Genomic DNA, 25,507 nt, shown 5'->3' on the forward strand with positions numbered 1-25,507 from the left:
TGTACCTTGACCCAGATACTCTCATTCTGTCCAGATAAAGAAAGGCTGGTCTGAGTGACTACAGCAAACATGAATACATAAACTCTGTCTCCGCCTACTTGCCAGTTGCGGTACTACTCGTGAATTGTGAATCCAATTTGATTAAATTCTTGCTTCACTGGTACAAACTGGATTCGAGGCCACAGAGTCTCATATCCCTGAGTTGACATAAAGCTGCTGCAGCAGTATCAACGTATACGAACTGATTCACGGGCATGCCAACTGGTGGTAAAGGCTAAATCAAAATCACACAACACTAATCATTTGCAAAAAATCCACAGGCACTAAAACTTTAATAAATATTAAACTTTAAGTTTCATATGTACAGATATCGTACAGAAAGATCCGCTGGTGCCATTGCAGCTGCTGCAAGTTTGAGATGTACCAATAATAAATCTTCTAGAAAAAAAAATATACCGACCCTCAAAGCTTCTATGGGGATACAGTTGATACAAACAGGTGTAGTGTACTTTTTGTAATCCTTTTACATAAATGAATTCACGATGGACATTGCTTTAAGCAAAACTGACAAAAAAAGCACCATACTCGACTGGCCATTAAAAATAAAAACAAAAAAATGCAATAAAATATACTTTTTTCTCTTGGTTTAGTGAGATATAAAAATATATCATCAAAATCCATGAAGCACCAAGATAGGGTTTGATAAAGTCTCTCACCAGACCTCCACACTGTATCTTAACTTCCTGAGAGGTGACAGACCCTCTGCAGTCTGACAGACTGTTTGCTGTTGAAAAGGCAACACGATCCAAGCAGTGTAAACGTTCACAATGTGATTAGACCAAAGGGACACTTTGACTTTCTGATTGTTTGGCATTCAAATTATTAAGGTCTCCGAAAGCTCCAACTGGGTGATTGTGTGTACAACATTTGCATCCAGTTCTACAGCTGCTGTTATTAGGGAGCTGAGAGGTAATCATATCTTTTTGGGGGAAATGAGCTGCAGTATTGGGCTGTAATATGATATCAGATGAAGATTTGGATTCTAGGTTGTAGATTTTGTTGCAACCATAAGTGCCAGTACAGATAATACTGTTTCCCAAACTCCATTACATCTTATCTACATCATCCATTGAGTGAATCCTCAAACAAGACTGTAGGTGGTTTAGAGGGATAAAAGCTTGGCTCTTTAAAGTGCTGGTCCAACTGGAGGTTTTATCCCTTCTGTCTCTCATTATTGTGTTTACACAGGTGAGGCGATTTGCTTCCAACCTGCTGTTCTCTAAAGGGCTTTTCCCTATTCAAAGCAACTGTTCAAACATGTGGCCATCGTGTTTTCTCCCTGCAGGAGTCCTGATAGTCCTGATTGTCCTGATGTGACTGAGAGTTTGTTGTTTTTTGGGAAAGGCCTGATATAAAGCATCATGGCAGTTCACGCAGGGGTTTAAAAAGTGTCTGTAAATATAACGTTCATCTCTATAAGAGGAATGAGAAAGCTTGGTCTATCGTACTGCGTGGCCTCTCTTCATCCGCAGGAGAAAGTTCCGCTTCTCCTCCAGAAGCTCCTGAATGCGTTTGTTCCTGGTTCTTTCTCGGAGGTTGACCCGGCGCTTTGGGATCAGGTTGTTCCGAGAGATGTCATTGTCTACGCCGACGATCCTGTTGTACGAGAGATCGATGGAGTTGTTCTCTCTGTTCTCCTCAGCTTTACCAGTAAAGCCTGTGGGGGTTGTGATGGCTGGTTTACCCGTTGTGGTATAGATGGTGGTGGGAGGCGAGGTGATGATGGGCTCAGGGGATGTCGTGGGAACACTCACAGGGATGTACTCAGACAGGTCCAGCCAGGGTGTGGAGGCGAGATCTGTCATGTCCTCGCTGTTGATGGTCGGGATCACCATGGTGAGGCCATCGTCCAGCACAATGGTGTCGCTGACCAGTCCAACATGGCCGTAAGACACTGTGATGTCATCGCCACTGAGAATAGTCCCGCTGGTTACTGTGACATCACCGCTGCTTATCATATGGACATCAGCGGGCGCGAAGTTTCCACTGGGCATTGTGACATCGTCAAACTTTGTAGTACCAGTGGGTGTTGCGAGGTGGTCCAACATGCCGGGTGTTGTCTCTACAGTGTCTTTGCTTTCGTGAAACCACAGAGGAGGTTCTTCTGTGGCTGCTGTGTTGTTACTGATAAAAGTGACATTGACTCCTGACTCGGGAACAGGTGATGGATCATACACGCTGGTGCTAGAAGAGAAGTGCTCTCGTGATGGTTCCAGGCTGTAGGGAGAGCGAGTTGTGGTGGAATAAGAAGACACTAGTGTTTTCTTTTTTGGAATCGTCTTTTTCTGTAGGCCCTGTGAGTCTGTAGCATTTCGGGGTCCTGGCTTTGGGTTCTTTTTGTTGTTTATCCTGGTTTGAGTTTGTTTTGCAACTTTTGTCTTTGGCTGAATCTTTTTTTTGGAACCGGCCTTTGGTGGAACCTTGGCTTTGGGTTTTTTCTCTGGTATATGTTTTACAATCTTGGTCTTTTTGGGAGGTGGTTTTTCTGGAGTAGTCTTTTTAGGGATGGTCTTTTTAGGAGTAGTCTTTTCTAGAGTAGTCTTTTCTGGAGTGGTCTTTTTGGGAGTTGTCTTTTCTTGAGTGGTCTTTTTAGGAGTGGTCTTTTCTGGAGTAGTCTGTTTAGGAGTGGTCTTTTTGGGGGATGTCTTTTTTGGAGTAGTGCTTGCTGGAGTAGGGTATTTGGGAGTTGTTTTTTCTTGTGAATTATTTTGGGGATTTCTGTTCACAAAGGTATTCAAAGGAATTGTTTTCTTTTTTGGATTGTTCTTTGGTGGAACAGCTTTTCTTGTCGTATTTTTCAGCGCAGTATTCTTTTTGGGTTTAATCTTTGGTCGAATCACTTTTTTGTTTTTTTTCTTGGAAGGTATATTCTTTTTGGGCTTGGATTTCAACGGGGAGTCTGTTTTTGTGCTATATTCTGCTGGAATTGTGATGGTTGGACTGGTGGCTGCAGAGAGGGTTATGGTCGTTATTGTTCCTGATGTTTTTGGACTATTTGTAGTGCTTTGTAAGTTTGGATCTGTGCTCTCATCTGTCACTGGGACCGGCAGAGGCTGGGGATGAGCAGTAATACTGGGAGAGGTGGTAATAACTGAGGCGGTTGCCATGGAAAAGGCGGTAGGGACAACAGGGGCACTGGTGGCAGCTGATGGATGATTTGCAATCATGTCAGTGGTGCTGAGTGAGGTTGGGGTGGAATGAGGAACAGGGGCGGGGGTGCTAGAATGAGTGATGGTCCAGGAGTTGGTAGTCAAAGCAGATATGGTGGTAATGAGAGGTTCGGGGGGTTGGATGGTGGTGAAACCAGCACTGAGGGTGCTGGTGAGTGGAGGAGCTCTGACAGTGGGATGGATAGAGGTGATGGGAGTGGACCTGGAGGAGGAGTTGAGAGGAGGCTCTGGAATGGTGACATTGCTGCACGACTTGCAGCACATGCGCTGGAAGTCCGGTAGAGAGCAATATCGCTTCAGCACCTCCATGCGACAGAACAAGGAGCGGTCTCCATGACAACGCTGGCCTGTGGAGGAGAGAACACAGATCTGAGACCAGGTACAGGGCGAGAGACCACGTAGAGGTGTGTCCTTTGTGTAAAAAAAAGATTGTGTAACAATGAGAGTGTATTATTTAGCAGAAATCTCGCTGTGCATGTTAGTGTATACACACAGAGGGGCATTCGTTTATATGTGTGTGAGTGTTTTTGTGTGTTGGTTCGACACCGTGCAGAGTAAAGTGGTAAAGCCAGACCATTAGCAGAGGATGCAGGGGAGAAGGAAGAGAAAAACCCAAACATCAAAAGCAGTCATGAGTTTAGTCCAGAGCAACTGAAATGGAAAAAGAAGGGCTGCCAGTCTTTGTGTTGTAAGTATCTGTCCTTCAGGGAGGAGTTTTTCATCTATAAATTCTAATTTCAAATTTTTACTTCTTGTTCGTTGTGTTCCTCGTCGATTTCCAGTTTAACTTCCAAACTCTGCCACTTGACTTGTACCATTTTTTAAACCAAACCAGTAAACCGAACCGTGTTCTCCTGACAGATAATCTCTCCAGTGAAAATTCCTATTGAGAGAAAGATCACACTTTTTAAAACATTTTTATTGATACAACTTTGCTGTTGAGAATGACAGGAACTGAAACAATGAGATGTAACGCCACCCCTGCTCAATATATAGATATATTCTTTTCTTAAGAAAAATAATTCAACTGTATCGAAAGTTACAAGTTCACAGTCACTTTGGTAAAACACTTCATTACTTGGAAATCAACCAGTCAATCTGTTTATCGACTGAAAAACTAAAACAAAAAAAACATGATGTACATAAATGATATTTGCTGTTTAAATAAAATACATAATTTCCATGATGATGTAAAAACTGGAATGGCACATTAAGTGTCATATGAAACATTTACAAAACATTAATAAAATTTCCCTGATAAATCAAAGTGCATATAGACGCAGTGCACGTAGTCCATCTGAATGTTTCTTCAACGTTAGCCAAACGTTAGCCAGCCCCACGCAGCAGGCCAGTGAAGCCACAAAACAGTTACCCATAGTATAGAATATTATAGAAGAAGATAACAGTCATGAACATTATTAAATACAGTCAACACCAATGTTATATACAGTATCGCACTGCTAGGTCTGGCTTGGTCTCATACAGTCCAACTCCAGCAGAAGGAAACCTTGGATAGCTCGCTACATAGTCACAACAGAAATATGTGATCACAATACAATGACAAGTCTGAAGTGTTTTTTTTTTTTCTAGATGCCATACGTGTCCATACCCTAGGCCCTTTGTAAACCCTTCCCAGTAGTCAGACATTGGTCCAACATCACCTTGGTAGGTTTGATGGTTGGCGGGTGTGAGTTTGTTAAGTTGGTTTGAAGCTGCCTCTATTCCGAGTGAAACTTTGAATGAGTAAAGCCATCTCTTTCACAGATAAATGCCATTACATTCAATCCAAGATAAGGCATTGTTCATGTGGTTAATGTTCATCAAACTAAAATGAGATCATCGGACACTCTCAAATCAAAGTTTATGAGGTATTTCTGTATCTGATTGCGATGTGTAAAAGCCCGAATGAAGAAGCACCCCTACACACACAGAAACACACAGACACAAACACACTCACACAGCCACACACACATACACACAAACACACTCACACACCCTCAGACACTTTTACTAACAAGAAGACAGCTCCTCATTCCCTCGCCCGTTCAGTTAATCACTCGTTAAAGCTTACACACTAGTCCGACATGCTTCCATCAACATATACGCACAGACACAAACACACTCACACACACACACACACACACACATAAACAGACACACACTCACACACACATACATAGACAGAGACGCACACACACACATGATGAATGCAAATGTGCATGATAAAACGTGATCCTATCCTTAAAGAAAACAAGAAGCGACAGTAAACCACTGATCCATCTGAGATAATGGAGAGGCAACTAACTGACCAAGTCCTGCATAATATAGGTCTAACCCCTTCCCCCGAAACACTTTACCTTTATTAAATATTCATCTGTATTCATGTAAAATCAATAAAAAAATACACATAACAGTCAAGGATCTAAGCGATCAATAGCAGTCCAAAGGTTTTAGGCAAATAAGCTACAGCTTATTCATGGTAAAACATTATTAATATTATTGTTACTCATATAGATTTAGATTTATAGGTATATATAAATACAAATATATTTATAGATGTATTTGTTTAAAGTCTGCAAGCACAAATAAGCTGCATTTATTGAACTTTAGTATAACAGTCAAAGAGAGGATGGCTGATGGTGAGGTGAAATGGGAAGCAACCTCAAGCGGTCAGACTACCCTGTTTTTTGTTGTTTTTTTGAATTTGCCTTCACTTCAAGATTCCTCATGTCCCCTCCCGCTGAAATCAAAAGGTTTATCGATGTCACTTCCTGTCCCTGCGCTGACTTCCTGTCAATCGGAGAATGGAACGTAGGACGAGACGCCATTCTCATCCCAATGGAACCAGGATGTCAGATGAGCACTTTAGCAAAGATGTCCTCATTGTGACAAGATCACATTCACAATAAAGCTTTCATATATTTTTTTTTTGTATAACTTTTTTTTTCTCTATATGGATATTTATATACCTTCAGTTTATTTTCACACCGGTTCCTCCTCACAACGACAGTGCGCTACAAAAAGAAAAAAGAGCAGCTGTACCTCAGGAGCGGTGACCCATCACAACGCAGCTCGGAGGCTCCCTCGCACAAACACGGCCCCTCGACGCGTGTCAGAAGGTGTCGCTGAAAACCTGTGCGCCACTTCGAATCCTTTTCACATCAAATTTTTTAGTTGATCTTTTGAGTTTTCGACTGGCCGGCGGTTACAACACAATGCTCCACAGAGGAGAGAGAGAGATAGAGAGAGAGAGAGAGAGAGAGAGACAGATGCAAGAGAGAACCAACTAGCACACACAGGAGCCAGAGACCTCCCCCGAGTCAGAGCCGTCTCAGACATAGAGAGAGAGACAAAACATCCCCCCCCCCACCAAAAGAGAAGCAAAAGCTTTGCCGCTCGCTCACGGGCGCGGGCACAGGCACGGGACGTAGGGGAGGGGCGGGTCAGGGGGCCAGCCGGGGCCAGCCCTGCAGAGACAAGAGGACAGAGATGGGCAGGGCCCAGCAGAGGACAGACATGCAGCTGCGGCTGCCGCTGTGGAGGCCGGGCTGGGAACTATAGAGGGAGGTTTTACGTGAGGAGATCTTCGGGTAGTTGGAGTTGGTGTTGGGGCGAGACAGCCACTGGATCAGGATGTTGCCGTTCTTGTTGAGGTCGGAGGAGCCCTCTGCAGAGAGATAAGGGGAGACAGTGATGGAGTTCTTTAAGTGTTTCTGTAGTTTAAGCACAAGTCAAACTAATCCTTTCATCTGTTGCTCTTCTATCCTTCCTTCGTTTCAAAGCCTCAAATCAGCTTATTCCACAGTCTGACAATATCAGAACAATAAAACCCTTGTTTATTATGAATCTGCCATTCGAAATTAACAATTCTATATGTCTTGACTTTCTCAGCTTCAGGTTTCAGATTCTCTTATAAGTCTTATTTTGTATTGGTGATGTTAAAGAGATCGAAGGCCCCTTTAATGCGCCTTTCACATATGAGGAGGTTCTGATCATGTGTTTCTTGAGAGAGAGGCAAAAGTGTCAAATAGACCAGTTTCTTAACAACTTGCAGGTTTCTCCTCAAAAAGATGGAATATCTTCTTCGTTTCTTTTCAACATCTTGCTTGAACCTTTTAGCTCCACTGCCCCCTGACTGATTTCCTGTGATACTGCTGCGTTTTGTCTGGTTCGTCCGAATCAGCGAGCTCTCATTAGCAAATCACAAATACGGACAAATAGAACGCCGAATATGGAAAGGCTTTGTCCATTTCTGTGTCTTACGTTGAGCATAAATGAGCCTTAAGACACGTCTGTGCAATTAATTTGAATTGAGTGTCGACTTCTACACAGTACAGATTGCCCTGGCAGGCTTTGTATGGGTGGAGGTCACTCTGCACTCACTGGGACACGGATCCATGCGGCAGACTCTGATGGTGTCCAGACACAGGCCGATGTTGTTGTCCCTGGTGTGGCACAGAGCCGTCCTCTGCTGGGTCCCGTTGCCACACGTCACTGAGCACTGGAGATAAAGAACATTGACACAAACCAACGTATTTGAACAAATGACCCGGTAAATGTGGATACAAATGTTTTCCAGTTCACGGGATATAAAGCAGGATAAAAGCAGGTAAGGCACATTATGACATGGCAGCTGTTTTCTTAATCGTTGTGCTTGGTTTTACTGTCAGTCAAGATCACATGATGTGTTTCTCGGATGCTTGTCAAACATGCCAGGAGACCGGTTCTGAGGAAACCTTGTTATATTTCCAACTCTGCATATCTGACAAAAGTGCCACATGTTGGGCTTCAATACAAAAACATCACTACAAGTATTTCCCTGCAAAAACCTGACACTATTCGCTGCTGTTCAGTTTCAAGCCCCCACCGCACCTTTGACCACGGCCCGACTCGCCACTGGGTCGGGCAGGGTTGCCGGTTGCAGGGTCTGCGGGCCTCGGGCCGGTTGTCGCCGCAGTGTTTATTGTGAATGGAGCGCGTGGTGTTGTCATCTGACGGCTGGACACAGCTGACCGAGCGGATCTGCAGGCCCGTCTTTCCGCACGGTTTGCTGCAGTTCTGCCACTCGCCAGTCACCCAGCTGGAGAACAGCACAGAGGAGGGAGAGAGAGAGAGAGAGAGAGAGAGAGAGAGAGAGAGAGAGAGAGAGAGAGAGCAAACTTCTGAGGTGAACAATGTCAGAGGAGGAACAAAGACTGACCGAAGCTTAAAGTCGCTCCATCTTTATCATGCCATGTGATATATCATGCATACATGGGTGGAGGGCAGGTCTTCTGGTTGCAGTCCCTGGTGTCTCCTCTAGGCTTCATGTTGGACTTGTTACAGGAGCTCTTGTGGACCATCTTACTGTCCACCTTTCTTCTGCAGCCGTATCGCAGGTACTGTTTCCCTGCAGCAGAGACGGACAATTCTAAAAGTTTTAACGAATTTAAGCACAAAGTACACAAACAAGTTGAGTATTTCCCTCGTTCTGCTGTACCTCCACCGCAGGGCTTGGAGCAGTAGGACCATCTCTTCGGGGCCCACTCGTAGGCACTGTCTTCCACCAGCATGTTGTTCAGAATGGCAGAGTCACTGTCCATGTTCATCATGTATTTATAAGACAAATTCACATCCTCGTCCCCGTGTAATTTCATCTAGAAACAGAGAGACCATCATAGGGTGTGTTAAACACTAATGAAAACTCAGGATAGCGACGAACGTGATTGTTTTAGACAAAAATCAGCACGATGGTCATTTAATCACCATGATGAGAATCCCATGTCTGATCGGCCCAGTGCTCTGAAGCGTCTCCTTGTCGTTGTCGTTCTCATATTCCCACTCCACGCCCTTCTCTATGACCGAGTGGGATTCTGGGTATTCATTTTCTCCGTTCAGGAAGAACAGTCCCGATGCCACGTTCTTCACAGCTGTGGATGTGTGAGAAACACACCGAGACGTGTGTAGACGTGTGAGAAATGTAATTATACTTGTATAACACAAAAAATTCAAGGACACAGACACACACTCGCACGTAAAGGGAAAACAATGGATCAAATACCCAGAGAGTGTGAAGTTGCTTTAAGCTCTTGGATCAGGAGGTGTCTCGCTCCTCTGGGGATTTCAAGAACTTTGAGGAATCCTGAAATGAAACGCACATCTGGTTGGTGACGCCAACATCATCAAAAGCTCATTTTACAGTTTCCTGACAAGGAGCCTCGGCTAATCCACAAAAGAGCTCTTACTCTTTTCAACCTAGGGAACCTGCTCACTCGGTAACGCCCCTGTGGTCGCGACTTATAAACATTCTGGGAATTTGCGTGCTATAATGTAAGCCTGTCCTGATGTCAGGAGTTAAATAATTTGCTTATAGGCATTAGCTCTCAGACTGAGATTTGATGCAACTTCTGGGCAACGCTCCACTCACAGGGAAACGCGTCAACACAGCTCTTACTGTGGTTGGGACAGTGCTACAAACCATCCTCTAGAGGGCGACGTTTAACTAAACTTATGTGAACACAGAGGAAAGTGGTCCAGCTCATCATCAACAAACCCTGTCCCTCTGTGTTTATCCAGTGATTACCAGCATCACAGACAGTGGCCGCTCTGACAGACCCGTTCTGGATTTGGATGAGAGTTACTGGGATTGTTTGTGTGTGTTTACCTTGTTTCTTGGCTGTGCGTGTGATGGTGTCTTTGAAGGTTTTGCAGCTGGAGTTGTCACCGCCACACACTCCGCACTTGTCCTCCTGCTTCGAGGAGCCGATCACAGCGTCGCAGCCCACTTTCTGTGCACGAGGACACGGAAACATTAACCCACATGCACCTGAACACACACACTGCTGCCTTGAGCTCTGAAGCGACCACAAAGTGCCACTCACCTCGCACTCTCCACGCACACACAGACTGTGCGGGTCCTTGTAGGAGCAGCGCGTGCCGTCCAGGACCATCCTCTGCATTAAGACCACGTCCCGAGTCTCCTTGGATTGGCAGTGCAGGTGGCAGCGTTTGTTAGCTGGGGAACAAACCACATTAAAAAATGACCACACTGCTCAGAAAGGCACACTCACCAATCTATTCTGAGATCTGGTGGTTACTCTTTAAGTTGTGAATGGGCTCCCCGTGAGTCAGCATGACGCTGCGCCTCATTGTGTGTGTCTGCGTGAGTCATGCTACAACTACATGATCCTCAAGAGACACAACCCGGCAGTTCATCCAGAACCAACACTCCTACTTCATCACACTTATTACAGACGGACATGATCCAGAGACTTAATATGCTCTGACACGAACATGTGGCAGATGCGCTACTGGGGAAATATCACATGTGGAGACTATAGAGTGCAAACCTTGAAACATTTCAATTCACTAGACCCAGACTAGATTGTTATGTAATGTGATGTTTAATAAAGTGTAACAAATTTTACTGGATCCGCCCCCAATCTGGATCTGCACCAGAATGTAATGGGACCCCCTACAGCGTCCCTCCACCAAGCTTTGTGGTGACCCGGTCCTGAGAAGCTATTGTTTAATCCTGCTTACAAACAAACAGACACATGGACACAGAGGTGACAACATAACCTCATCAGGTTCAACTGCACAGAAACATTTCATACAATTCCTTCTCTGTGTCTAAATGTTCCCCCTTCACAGGCTCAATAAACAAGGACAATTGAAGATAACTGAATTTCCTGTGCTGCTCCACAGCTTCTGACATTTCAACATGCAAACACATAAATTAGCTTTTTCTCAAATTGTATTATGAGGTTTTGAGAAGGTCCCAGGTGGGATATTAAAGAGTCAGAGTCATAGTGTGCTCATTGGGTGGAGTTCCTGGACGGATCTGATCTCATCTGAGGACTTTGGGATTTAAAACTAATGCGACAGCAGAGTTAGATTATTCAGCAACTCCAACCTTTCTTGAGTTGAAGGGAATTTAACAATATCTTGGTTGGTTTCACGATTACCCAAATTGAGACAACTGTGTCAAACGGCTCTTAACGAATTCACACAGACGCTCTTTTTCTCACCTCACACTATCTTTGACTCAGGACATGACACGCCATGAGTGGAATTCAATTTCACCTCCCCGTTCACTTTCCCCCCCTCACACACACATACACACATACACACACACACACACACGCTTGCACACAAAAAAGTAATCTGAGACTGAGAGAGCCTTGTTGAAAAATATGGCATTTAGGAATGATAAGTACAGAGAAAAACAATTAAGCAAGGCGCCTCTTAGCCAAGTGTGTGTGTGTAGCGTGACCTCTGATTAGATGTGGAGACAGCTCAGCACTTTTCTCTAAGGCTGCCCTTTACTTGTATGATAATTTAATACATATCAGGACGAACAGTGACACCTCCGCTTAGAGACGGGCTAGGTTTGACACCGACACACATGCACACACACATGCACACACATTCCTCAATAACATCCAACATTTTTGGGGATATCAAGTGGAGAACTTCAGGATCGTAATCTGAGCGCCGCTAAATGGATGTGGAAATATGCGGAGTATGAGGGGTCAGTTAGGTTCAGATGACATCAGCAGATGGGTGGAGAAGGTGAAGACACCGCTTTGTTTTTCAAGAGGATCTTCAAAGACATGGTGAGTTTTTAATGGGAGGGCGTAGACGCACCTCAAAGCTGCACGCAGACCCGGCAGGACAGCCAGATGTCAGTGGCCATGACACAACACAACCTATATATATATATATATATATATATATATATATATAAAAAAACCTCTAAAACCACCTGTTTGGGTTTCTGTGTTGACAGACCCTTTCTACTTCCTGCGTCACTCCCCCCCCCCCCCCCCCCCCCCCGTTACATCAGTGGGTGTAAACTCACGGTCTGTGTGTTCGTAAGGCAGCCAGTGGTGCTTGTTGCTGTGGAGTTCAAAGCGAGGGTCCCAGGCGTGGCATTGCTCCTCCCGCGTGTCGCTGTAGATGTCCTGGCATTCGTCGGAGTTGCATATCTGAAACTGGTAAGTCGCCCCGACACAGGTCCGGCCCCCGTTGGCTGGCCTGAGACAGCGAAGGGGCAAGCGGCGTGTGAATACATCTGCCCGTTCCAAATGTGTTTCACCTCTACAAATCATTGACTCATTGATGATGATGTAACCCAGGACACAAATTATCAGGAGCTATGTTAATGAAGCAAAGTGCCTATCTGCAATTACCATTATCAAGTGAGACAGCAACACATAGCAAAGGTTGACCACTTGATTCATTGGTAAGTATATGTCTGCTAAGGAAGGTGAATTTTGCACAAGACAAATGCTGAAGACTTGCATATTCACTTTTTTAAGGACTTTTCAGATAGAAAGTGATTTGCACTGCGCTGGCTTTTTTTTGTTTTTGTTTATACATTTCCCCAAACCTACCAAAAAGGAAACCTGGCCCTGACAAAGAAATGTGTTGTAAATATGTCAAGGCTTGGCTTGGCCCCGACAGCACTTTGGAAATAGTTTTTGACTTGTCCACATTGGCTGGGCTGATTTTAATCCCATGTCTGTAATAGTAATAACCATGTGTCTCAGAGCCAGGCTAACACAAACCCAGTTCACATGAACCGCATCAGGCTTGGCTCGGGTTCGGACAGAAAAACAGAGCGCCTGAGGTTTTGGTTCGTTTTCTCTCGGGCTCAGGTGGGTTCATGTGGAGCCGCACTCTAACACAGTGCCACATTTCCCTGCACTGCACTTGCACTTTGCTCTAAACAGCGAAATATTTTTCTCTGCGCGACGCATGCCATTGGATATAAAGTGTTTCGGAGCGCAGTGGTCCCGCGGCCATGTTCAATCTGAAAGGGCCTGATGCACAGCTCCTTACCTTGGATTGTCGCAGTCACGAGTGCGAAACTGGACTCCTCCACCACAGGTGCGGGAGCACTGGCCAAACTCACTCCACGAACCCCAGTTCCCATCTTGCTTTATGATGTCGGGGGTCAACCAGATGCAGTGACCTTTAAAGCAGTGCTGCAACAGGCCAAGACAGATGTGGTTTCATGTTGCCATCAAACGATTCTTTCCTCAGACATAATGTATGTTGAAGTACAGTGGTGTATCATTACCTTCCCGTTCCCACACATGGTGCCATCGATGGGTGGTCCTTTCTTGGTCTTGCAGAAGAAGGGATTGTCTGGGTGGCTACACCACAGCTGCTTACATGGGTCAAATGTGCGATACTGCGGGGGCACAAAGAGACACTCCTTCTTACAATCAACGGTCCTAACACGCAGCACACACACTGGGTGACCTTCAGTACAAAACAAATCAACCGTCATGAGAGAGCTGGGATGAGACTAAACACTGAAAACAGGAAATAAAAGAGGGATGAGAAGAGAGATTTCACAACAACAATTAACACAACAGTAGAAAACCCAACAACATGAACACCGACCCGGCACCGTGTCACTGCACTGTACACTACGCTCCACTGTGAAACACACAGCCATGCAAACCAAAGGATGAGAGAGAGAGAGACAAGACTCTCGAAATGATACAGCCGTGATTTAATTAGGTCAAGAGGGAGGTCAGAGGGCAGAGTTCAAAAGGTCAAAAGGCCAAAAGGCCAAAAGGCCAAAAGGCCAAAAGGCCAAAAGGCGAGGTCTCTGTGACCTCTGAAATGCTCCTCGACACAGATCAAGGACAAAATTCTCTTGTCTGATATGAACCATTTATGAGGATGCTACCAAAGTAACCCCGCAGTCCAGTGTCTGAGGGGCTGTGCCCTCCTCCCTCCTTTTCACAGATTTGCCAACCGACCATGACCCCAGGGGACCTTTTCAGGTCAGGGGGCGAGTCACAATCAATGACTGGACTGTGGTGGGTAATCACCAATGACATCAGACTGGAGGATCCTAAAAGCTGAAGTTAAACATGGAAAAACAGCCTCTGTTCTGGCTCTTTCCCCTTTTCCCCTTGGGCTGGAAAAGACATCTTTCCAACCTTTTCCACTCTTTTAAAGTCACGAGTGTGCCAATATAATGAGGCTTTTCCTGCCAGCGCTGCAGTGATCCAACACAGATTTGCAGGAAAAGAGTCGAGGTATATAACAGTTCAGCAGCTGAACCAGTGAACCAGTAGAGTCAGTGTGTGTTTTTTTTTTTTTTTTTTTGGGGGGGGGGGGATTTTAAAGCCTCTTTCTTTTGAAATACGAGCATTTTAGAATCCTGCAGGCTAACGCCCAAAATATGACGATGGGTAGAACATAGAAACAAAGTACAGTAACAGAAAAGTACGGAGCAACGTTACAAACAATTACAACTTCAGAGGACAAATAGAAAAACAATCAAACAAAAAAAAAGTCTGTGAAAACAGATGACGGGCCACATATGTCTCCCGGGAGGTGGGGTTACCTTACCTGCGTTCCTGACTGGCCCGCCTTTTGTAGCTGAGGGGAATGGGTTTGACAAGAGAATAGAGGGTAATCTAGCAATGTGTGCAAAGCCCCGGAACAAGCCCTGTGTAACTCAAGCAACAGCCTCCCAGCAGCGTGCCACAGTGGCTTCACTGTCATAGATGGGCTGAGAGGTGACAGGGGGTGGAGGGTAAAGATGTCAGGCCAGATGCTGCAGCTGAGGCTCGTGTACTGTGGAGGTATTGTGTTTACAGAAATACCGTTTGTGACGGGTTCATGTAAAGGCACTGTGGTGTCGAGGCAAGTGCGGAGTAAAAATAAATATGTCTTATCATATCTAACGTTAATACAAAAAAAAAAAGAAAACGCCATCCAAGCCAATTTACCTGCTTTTAGGCAAGATGTCAATCCCGTCAGTGGCTCGGAGAGGAAAGCAGAAGACATCAGAGGAACGTGAGTGGCTGTGTGTGTTTGACTGATATTTGGTTACAGTGTAGATCAGAGATAGACGTCAGTGCTGCGCTCAGTTACTACAGGAGGGGTCAGAGCTCAGAGTGACGCCCTCGCTAAAGAAGCGTCTGCTGCCAACCCTCAACTCTGAGCAGATACAATGACGCTCACTCCTACAGCAGGCCCCTGTCGTAGCAGTGCAGTCAGAGCGAGATCTCCTAACCTAGCTGTGTTAGTAGAGTGGGACTACGGGGGATCTCTTACCGCGGTGCACATCGAGTAGCCCACACCGAAGTCGAAGCGACACTGCTCGTTCATGGAGTAGTGCAGACCGGGGAGCTGCGGCAGAGAGGGCCAGTTGTGTGCGAAGGGGTCGTCACGCAGACAGTCATAGGAGCTAAGGGCGGTCGGGGAAAACAAATATACAGGATGAGGTTTTATTTTCTGCATTTTTTGTTTATCTTGTGTAAGTGTGTGTCTGCAAGTTTGAAGAGTGCTTGAGTCTCACTGCAGGTAGCGCCCCAGCTCCTGCATGCTACATCTGGACCAGTGGAAGCGGTGGAAGGCGGCTTGCACCAGCGGGGCCATGATGCTGCCCATGTGCACCTCGTCTCCACAGCGGTTGCCCTGGCCGTCGTGCTCCATCCCCAACCTGCACAGAGAGAGAGAGAGAGGGAGAGAGAGAGAGAGAGAGAGAGAGAGAGAGACAGAGAGAGAGAGAGAGGGGGAGACAAAATGAGACGTACCGGCGGAGACAGATCAGGAACGTGTGGGAGGAGAAGTACAGCCAGGGAACAAAGGAGGGAGGCGGTGGCCAATGAAGCACAACTGAAATAAATCAATACCGTCCTTATAACTAACGGCTTTGTTTGTCTGCTGCAGTGTCGTGTGAGAAAGCTTGAGGACATCATTACGGCGGCGAACTTACACGTGTCCGGTCTCGTGCGCCACCACAAAGGCGGAGGAGAACCCGTCCTCATGGTTCAAAGTGCAGCTCCTCACCGGGTGACACATGCCTGTCACTGGGGCGTAACCTTAGAGTAACGGGGAGAAGAGACACGGCCTTTAAAAAAAACGTCTTATCATATTGCACTGAAACCTTCAGGGAGAGAAAAACCTTTGAAATGTTCAATGTTAAACTAAATATGATAGAAACAGACTCATTTGTGCATCAAAAGAACCCAATGATCAGGGTAAACTGAATATATATATAACAACCTTAATATGAAACGTATATTTCATTTTATAAGTAATCATCCTCTTTCTTAGTTGGGCCTGGATCCTAACCCTAAATGCCAATCTCCATCTCCCTGTGTGCTTGTCTGTCCCGCGCTGCCTTTAATTGTGGAGCTGGGGCTGGTCCTGCTCTGTTTATTGATTTCCTGCTGCTGAAGGCTGAGCCCAAGGGCAGCTGAAGGGCTTCTGGATGGCTGGGCCACTGCCCTCAGAGGCCTCTCCCCTGGGCCTGCCTGTTAGTCTGCACTCTGCTGCACAGAGAACCACCAACAACCCAACCCACGGTGCACTAGGACGCTGCACAAGGCAAAGGAAGGAAGAAGGGGGGGGGGGGGGGTTTCTGAGCCTCTGAGTTTTAAGTCCTGACAAACGCAACTTGGACATACGTGCTGTGTTAAAACTTGTGAGCACTTTGTTGTGTGCGTGTCCTCTGTTACCCTGCATTCCCGTGGGGCCGAACTCCTGTCGCGTGAGGAAGATGGCGTGGTCGTGATACTCGGAGTCCCCGGTGTCCTGCTTCTGCTGCAGGAAGGCCCAGCGACACACGTTCTCCAGACTCTGAGATGGGTTCCCCAGTTCGATCAGACTCATGGACTGGAGAGAAAGACACACAGACACACACACACACACACAGACACACAAAAAGGCAAAGAGAAGAGTGTGTTGATATTGTTGGAACAAACAGGGAATTTCTCCTGCTTCTTGTTTCAGTTCTGGTAAAACAACAACTTATCCATCCCTGTAGAGGGCAGTGTCACGATGTTATATACTGTCAGCATATCTTGCGAATTGCTGAGGTGTACAACACGCTCTCGCTCTCCATCTCTCACACACGCACACACACACACACACACACACACAGACACACACACACACACACACACACACCTATTGGCTTAGGATCCAGTATTCCTGATGATTTCAATGATGAACATGAAACTGAACACAGAGCCGCATATTGAGTTAATGAGCGATCCAAAAAACTTGTCCAATTACAGAATATTTATTTGTGATCAAATGCATGACACCGACACCCACACAAAGACAGAGATGCCGGCAATTCTCTCCATTCATCTTCACCTCTCATGCACTTCCTCGTTAGGATCTCCCCTCTCCTCCCCGACCCTCTCGCCCCTCGTTCTGCAGTGCAAGTCTTTCCATCTCTCTCTCTTCCTCTGCTTCCTCTCCGCATCACTTTCTGCATTTCCTCGCTGTTTGCACACATGCACATTGAGTGAATCCGCCGGAGTGTGTGTGTTGCGTGAGCGCACGGCAGCAGAGACATATGGCCCTGCGTCTGCACACATGATGGATCCGGACCTCGCGACGCTGCACAAACACACAACTGTGCACGTCTTGTGTGCGTTCTCCTGTTCATCAGGTGCTTGGTTGTGTTTCAAAGTATTTTTTATGATCTTGGGAAAATGTTTTTGTAGTGGTGTGTATCCCAGGGAACACGTTGTGTTGGTGTGTGTGAAGCGTGGGTGTGTGGGTGCGCCTGCAGTCAGGGTCACACAGCCAATCTGCAGGCTGTCTGGGTGCAGCTCTGTTGCCACGGTAATTGGGGATGATAGACAGCCAGAGCTTTGGCTGAAGCTGCATAAGGGCTGGCCCAGAATGACCAATGGAGGAGTGTGCGTGTGTGTGTGTGTGTGAGTGTGTGTGTGTTCCCTGGCTCCACTGGGACTGTAGTCATGCCGAGAGGAGAGGAAGCGATAAGGCTACAGCATCATATCACAAAGCACCTATCCAGCAATAAAATAATTTGCATCATCCTGTGGGGGGTAACCCCTGCACCCCCCCCCCCTCCACTCCTGCCATCTCTCGCTTCTATATCTGTTTTTCCTTCTCTCCTATTCTCTCTCTTCCTGTCTTCAGTACACACGGCCAGATAGAGTTACAGTCGACGCTACCCCCATCGTCCGGTTTATGAATGAGGGAGGGCCATCATTGATTGTTTATCTTTGCCTGGACTTCCCATGATCCTTTGCTGCAGCCCACTGGGAGGAAGGCTGATTGCATAACGGGCAGAGTTTCTGTGTGCTTTGGTGCTGAACTGGGAAGGCGTGCGACTTGAAAACACTCCCCTGGGACGCTGCATGCTTTTAGTTCCTCTTTTGCTCAGTCCACTGGAATAACAGGCTCCGGGCATCAGTGCGTGCTGATGAGTGTGTGTGTGTGTGTGTGTGTGTGTGTGTCGGCATGTTTGTTTAGAAGTGTGCGTACAACATGGCTGTGCTTACTGTAGGTTCTTAAGAGCGATTGTGGCAAAGCCCTTGTATCAAAGACGGTGCGAATAGAGAGGGAAGAGCTGCACTTTCCAGGAACTGTAGCTGTGTCAACCTTTCTGCAGAACGTGTGTCTTGTGAGGTCTTACCGTGTCGTAGCCCAGCATGATAATCCGCACCAGCACCACGTTGATGGTTGCCCCCAAAGAATGGTCGTGGTAGATCTCATTCACCTGGAATCACAAAGAAACACAGACATCGGCAAAAGCTAAAAGATGTAAGCCATTGATAAGGTTCCTTTTTGAGCTGTGTGGTTGGGATCATCATTAAAACACGGTCATAAAGTGCTTTCTCACTTTTTAATACACCGCCCAAGTGTTGTCACATTTTGTAAAGTAAGTATTGTCCTATTGGAAAATGTGAAAATCACTTTCATACACTGTTAAATATGAAGCTATAGTTACTGCAACGCTTCCTCAAAACAAAAGGTACAACCAAATGAAAATCCACCTCTAAACCTCAACAATTAACAAACAATATATTTCTTTGTGTAGAATTTATGCAGAAATTGTATTGTTTACAATATGAGGTTTTTCAGGGACTTGTCTATTCCTCTGCTCTCATACTAAATTTGATATGAGAATCAATCTTTCGATCAAACTGTGGAAAAAAATAAATTTACATTTTTTAAAACATATTTTAGCCAATTTTCCCTTTAAGGGGAAAAAAAGGTTGAAATACTCTGTAGATCTTTTCCATATAATTGGTCGATTAGAGTGTTTTTTCCCAATTCATTAAGACGGGGAGGTCCGGAGAGTGCAAGGAACTCAGTTTCCCATGAGCACAGATGGAGAGGAGATGATGGAAAGAAGAGGGAAGGGAAGGAAACAGCCTAATGCAAGGACGTGAGGTAATGTGTGACAGGGGAGATGCAAAGAGCACTGCACTGGTGAGAAAACACACCAACACAAAGTGAGGGAAAGAGAGAAAGAGGGGGAGACAAAGAAAGAGGGGGAGACAGAGAAAGGGAGTTGAATATAGATATAAATAGAGAGAGAGAGAGAGTGAAATTGGCGCTGGAGTTGAGGCCTGCTGTCCTCAGTGGCTGTGTGCGGTGCCTAATGAGGCAAAGGGATGTAAAAACAGACAGCCATAATGAGATGGCTGATGGACAAGCACATAGAAGAAGACACATACTGCACGCACACACACACACACATACACACACACACACACACACACACACACATACAGAGAAGAGGAACAAAACTGCAGACACTTCCAATGAGAGAAAGGTACGAGAGTCGAGGAATGCTAGAGACAAAGATGGCAGAGGGGAAGAGACAAGAAGCAGAGAGGAGAGCAGGAGGCAGTGGAAACGATTCTTAGGAAACAAATGCAGCATGGAGCTTTGAACTAAACTCTTTTCCATATGTGGTGTAAAGTTCCACCATGCTATTAGGAACAATTGAGTGATGCTTCAAGGCTGAACACCAATTCATCAACTGCAAAGTGTCTGGAATGAACGTATTTGATTAAAATTGCAGCGGCTTTACGTCTTGTTTAGAAATGTTTGATTTCCACTAATGCATGGCCTTTGTGTCATTAGGAGCAGCTCCCTCGCAAATGATCAGATACACTAATTACATTAGCAGTTTCAGTGGAAGTGGTATTTTACGCTAGGACAGACGCATCTTGTGGGCAACCAAGCTTTTCCAAATGGGAACACGATAAGTAATAGAGATTTTAATTAATCTGTGACAATAACTGTGATGTTTTGACCTTCAACTGTCGATTGAACAGGGTTTTGTGTCAGGGATAGGACAGAGGAATGCTTAAGATCGTGGTCTACAGGCATTGCAAGTCAACACAACTGCCTTCAAAGAGTTTTGGTATTAAACCGAAATAAAGTAAGACAAATTGCAAGAGGCCATCATTTCATGTGGCAGAAGATGAGGTCAAACTCGGAATGCACTCGACTCTGCCCGTTTTTAATGTGTCTGTAAACCATGTCAGCCACACACTTACTGTAAAACATCTGGACTCTCGAGGCAAAAACTGAGATTTACTGTGTGATGCTTCTTGGGTAAGTAAGTAAATCATCAAATCATCAATCATTGCACATTAAAAAGCCGAGCAGGATAATAAACTGAATGATTCCTATAGATTTTTTTCACAACTGAAACTTTGTGATGTACAATTTTGTATTCTTCAGGGCCTTTTTGTACATTTCATAAAGTCACTAGCAAAAAAAGTATTAATGATGTTTACTTAAGTTAAAGTTTAAAATGGAAATAACCCATGCAAAGAGAAAACTGCCTTTAAATTGTAAAATGTAGCTCCGGGATTTCAAACACCGAACACAATTTACAAAGTGCATGGTGTGTGGAGTTGTCAGGTGAGCATCCCTGTGGCTGTCAAGGCTTCCTCTGGCACAGTCACGTGTCCTCCCCCACTCCCAAAGACATGCAGACTGGAGTTAATTGGTTAATTGGAGACTCTGAATTGTCCGTAAGTGGGAATGTACACGTGTGTTTGGCTGTGATACGTTTGTGTGACCCGTCCAGGCTGCCCCCTGTCCCCGCCCAATGTCCCCCTCCAACCCAGGATGAGCCCTGTAGGTGATGGATGGATGGATATTGAACTGGCTAATTTAATATTTGATAATAAGCTCAAGCTTCTGAAGTGAAGAGTTTGGACACAGGATAAGTTTTTGTCTCCTAGTGACCTTCAGTTCATCTTGAGGATGCTGCTTTTACTCATTAAAGAGACAGAGTTGCTAGGCAACCATCAAACAAAGAGACAGCTCCTGTTGTTTTCGCAGTTTAACCCTGAGTGTGTAAGAGAGGGAGGGAGGGGGGGTGTGTGTGTGTGTGTGTGTGTGTGTGTCTTTATCTTAACTTGTCTTCACTTGTCTCTCTGCCTGTCTGTCTGTCTCTCTCTCTGTCTGTCTGTCCGTCTGTCTACTGGTATGTCTGTGTCTCATTTGTCTCATTCACATGAGAAGAAATATATGAGCGCTACACACAACCACTCAGTGGATGTGTGTAGTGTATGTGTGTGAGTGACCATGTTTGTTTGTCTGAGACGACACTTGTGTGGGTCGGTGCACGTTTGGCCTGATCCAGCCCGTTTCCTTGACAACTGGCCAATTAGGACATCCAGGTGACCCCCGACACCACAAGTTCCACTCTAATGAGAGACACACACACACACACACACACACACACACAAACGCGCACGGACACGCATGGACACGCACGGACACGCACGGACACGCACACACACGCCATCACGCAGTGTATAGTCCCTTCAGTCCCAGCCTAAGCTTCACTGTTACACGTCACACACAGATTTACACCAGAAGAATTCATAATCTCTAACACACCCACATACATAGTAAATGTGTGTACCCGTGCACACACACATAAAAAGGCATCTTATGAGTTTTTTCTGTTGTTTCCTTAAGTTTGAAGAAGTGAACACCAGCTACTGGTGACATTTGGCTGCGATGTTGTTTACCCCTGAAACTTCAAAAGTGTGTTTTGTGAACTCACACACTTCACCCACCGCTCCAGCGACATAGTGGTGAGTAGACAATGAGTGAATTTTCATTTTTTCTGTGGAGTGACACTCACGGTTCCTGCATCCGTCCGGGCAGCTCTCAGTGCTGCTGTCATTAATGCTGTGATTCTCTCTGAAGGGTGACGCCTGTTGTCAGGTTACATGTGCCCCGATTTTTCAGCTGTGTGTGTCTGTGTGAGAGTCTCTATGTGTAGTAAGTAATGCAGGCCTAGAGGTCAGCGAGACACAAAATCGTTTCTTTGGGATAAATTACGCAGATCGGGTTTTCTACTTAACTCTGCAAGTAGGACAAGGTAAGGTAGGAGGAAACTGTCACTGTCTTTAATAATAGACTTTAAAGATGGAGGCTCCTTGACTTCTTCCCACTATCCAGAAATGAAGTCAGAATCTACCCGAAATGAGCACTGATTTTGACTGATTCTATCTTATTTTATTGAATAGGTTGTAATTACTTGAGCATTGTTAGAAGAGAGCCTGAGACTCAAGCATTTCACTGCCAGCGACTGCTTAATGTTATTGTTGTGCATTTGACAAAAAAAATCTTGAATCTTGAATTATTACAATGATGCCTTATATATTAAAGCAGCACACGGGGATATACTTTATCTGCTTCTATCGGGATTTGTCTGTTTCTTTGCCCTTAACCAACAAAACTCTCGTAATCAGCTCACGAAGGCTTAAAATACATTTATGTAATGACATGAATATTTTCAAAGCGCTTCGACACTGAGCTCATGTGTTTCAATCAACCCATCATGGAGAGTGGGCCTCAATTTCAATAAGCGATTGATTTTTTTTTTTTAAATAGATCTTACAAACACCCTCAGCCGGTGGCGAGACAGAACTGAGTCGTCTGATAAAATCTGGCTGGAAAAAGGACATAAATTAGACACGTTTGTTTGGACGTCTTCTCATCTCCACATCTTTCTGTCAACAAACACATAGGAAGATAAAAAATACAACAACTCTCAGTGCTCCTGATCCGTCACACCTCGAACTAGCGTAGTGCCCACTGTCACCTGGACTACGTCTGTTTCCTGCCACTTATTAACACGACTGAAAACAAGCCTGTTGTAGACGCGCACCACTTCCAGACACCTCTTACAGGAAAAGATGCTTTTCACATTTTGGAGGTGCAGATCAAATTCACCCCAGTCCACCAACAGACATCGTTAAAATTAAACACACACACACACACACACACACACACACACACACACACACACACACACACACACACACACACAGCTCTCCCTCGTCACCAGTGACTTTTCATATCCATGGAGAATGTGATTAACACCATGCTGCACCTCTCTAAAGGTCTCCATTAACGGGGGGGTGGGGGGCAGACAGCTAGACAGACAGATCATTGGTGGTTACTAAATCCATCAGCACGATGGTCGCCACAGGAAGATAACTGCACCATGCCTTCCACTTGGCATTTGGCCCTTACTACATTAACAACATCATAATTTGCCACCAAACTTTTTAAAATCCAGTTGATTAACATGCATGTTTGTAAAGGACATTAATGGGCTTGTGATATTAAGCTGTCTTCGTTTCTGTCTGTTTTGTTAGCACTGTGTCTGTTGATGTGTTTATTCCTGCTGAGCACTTTACGTATGAACATTATCATCCATTGACAAGTTTCCACAGAGTCACACGGTCCAACTTATCCGTGGTTCGCTGATGAGATCGAACAAGAAGACAACCTGAGGAGGGGAGGTAAACACATGGGAAAGGAGTGGGAAGGGAATTACCGACCCACATTCACACACACACACTCACACTAACACACACATGCACACTGACACTCCTGTTGAACTTCGCCCTTTGCAGACGGGATTTAGTCGATTTCTGTGGGAGCGCTTTGATGTCCTTTAGAAGACTCACACACACACACAAACACACACATTAGTTGGGAAGAGTGAAAATAGACTAAGACAAACAATGCATGTATTGTCTATTTTCTTACATACCACCTGCACTGAGAAGAAGGGCTTTATTTATGCCTTGTAGGTGTCTCTAGGACAGAGTAACAGCTGCTGTAATAAAAGACAGACTCACTCCACACACATTGTTTTGTCCAGGTGTTGAAAGTGCTATTCTGCATTGGGACAGATGTATGGAGAGAGGAACAGGTGGAAGCAGGAGAAATCATATCATAAGGTCGTTGGTCCACAGTGTTGATAAACTGCCCTTAATTTCTGTGGTTTGTGGTGGGGTTGCAAAAAACGCATGATAACATAAATGTCAATATACTTACGATTTCACCACAATTTGATTAGTAAAACATTTTAAAAGCAAAGTACTTGTCTTTATGTTACTATATTTCAAAATCATAATCCTGTGTATAAATGCCTTGAGAGGGAATGTGTGGAAAACAAGTCTTTTTTTTATAACCTTATCCTTAGTTTATATTACACATCCTCTCACGAGTCTGTTTTTACATTGAGAAACTTTTTTTTTGAAAAAAACATTGTTGAAATTTTGTCAACGTAAACTACCCCAGTCATGGTGGAGCAACAATGCAAAAGAGCCGAGTGTAAAGCAAGTGCTGCCGAGTGACTGGGAGGGCGAGAGAAAGACAGAGAGGGGATGAAATAAACCGGAGACGAAGAAAGAGAGCGAGCGAAGGAGAGCGAGAGCACCCATCCTGAAGTGAGCAAAGCAAACTTTCAAGAAGAAAGTCGCCCAGATGCCACGCGTGGGAGGCAACCCTTATTTATTCATTTCTGTTTATCTGGCTGTCGGTAATTTATTCCGAATGCACTGTTTAAAATACTCCTTCTCCCTCTGTCTCTCCATCTCTTCCCCTGAGATCAGAGGGGGGCTGCGACAGGGCTGCATACTCCCCTCTCCCGTATTGTCTGACAAATATCTGAGAGGGAGGCAGAGAGCACGGGGGCTCTGGTTCTTTGTCGAGCGCTGAGCGGAGACAAAGAGGTGTGGCAGGATCTGTTGCTCAACGCTCGCACCCGCCCGACTGCCGGAGATCGGCTCCTTGCACAGTGGTCGCAGCACGAGCAAAAGCAAACAGGTGCATGCACGGAAACAGATGTGCTCACACACACACACACACACACACACGCAAGCCTAACGCGCACAAATTCATGCAAACAGTGCTCTCACCACAGGTTTAATTTGCAAAGATTAAAGTCTGTAGTGTGCTCTATGTCACAACAACACTCAAACACACACAGACACACACACACACACGCAAACGTAAAAACACCTGGGATCGGGACTGCTTGGCAAAGTGTTGTTGTGGCCTGGAGCATACTACCTGCTGTTTTTGTATCTCTCTCTCTCTCTCTCTCTCTCTCTCTCTCTCTCTCTCTCTCTCTCTCTCTCACTCTCTCTTTCATGCAAACACACACACATGCACGCACACACACAATGAATGAATGATGACATGACACA

General features: G+C 45.4%; 1 protein-coding gene across 1 annotated transcript in view; it reads right to left on the minus strand.

Annotated features, from left to right (window-relative positions):
* Positions 1 to 313: 313 nt before the first annotated feature.
* The window catches only part of LOC133959067 (A disintegrin and metalloproteinase with thrombospondin motifs 2-like), a 108,432-nt gene continuing 83,238 nt past the window's right edge, over positions 314 to 25,507 (minus strand). The window contains exons 5-22 of the mRNA XM_062394152.1: positions 18,649 to 18,732; positions 16,709 to 16,865; positions 15,964 to 16,069; positions 15,544 to 15,687; positions 15,300 to 15,432; positions 13,297 to 13,410; positions 13,056 to 13,201; positions 12,073 to 12,248; positions 10,091 to 10,224; positions 9,874 to 9,997; positions 9,271 to 9,351; positions 8,976 to 9,139; positions 8,710 to 8,866; positions 8,484 to 8,619; positions 8,103 to 8,310; positions 7,614 to 7,731; positions 6,805 to 6,897; positions 314 to 3,577 (exon numbers count right to left, since the gene is read on the minus strand). Coding sequence (XP_062250136.1) covers positions 1,500 to 3,577; positions 6,805 to 6,897; positions 7,614 to 7,731; positions 8,103 to 8,310; positions 8,484 to 8,619; positions 8,710 to 8,866; positions 8,976 to 9,139; positions 9,271 to 9,351; positions 9,874 to 9,997; positions 10,091 to 10,224; positions 12,073 to 12,248; positions 13,056 to 13,201; positions 13,297 to 13,410; positions 15,300 to 15,432; positions 15,544 to 15,687; positions 15,964 to 16,069; positions 16,709 to 16,865; positions 18,649 to 18,732 — 4,353 coding nt within the window. The 3' untranslated portion in view covers positions 314 to 1,499. The remainder of the gene's footprint in view (positions 3,578 to 6,804; positions 6,898 to 7,613; positions 7,732 to 8,102; positions 8,311 to 8,483; positions 8,620 to 8,709; positions 8,867 to 8,975; positions 9,140 to 9,270; positions 9,352 to 9,873; positions 9,998 to 10,090; positions 10,225 to 12,072; positions 12,249 to 13,055; positions 13,202 to 13,296; positions 13,411 to 15,299; positions 15,433 to 15,543; positions 15,688 to 15,963; positions 16,070 to 16,708; positions 16,866 to 18,648; positions 18,733 to 25,507) is intronic.

The sequence above is a fragment of the Platichthys flesus genome, chromosome 8 (genome assembly GCF_949316205.1).
Source record: "Platichthys flesus chromosome 8, fPlaFle2.1, whole genome shotgun sequence".
Lineage (NCBI taxonomy): Eukaryota > Metazoa > Chordata > Actinopteri > Pleuronectiformes > Pleuronectidae > Platichthys > Platichthys flesus.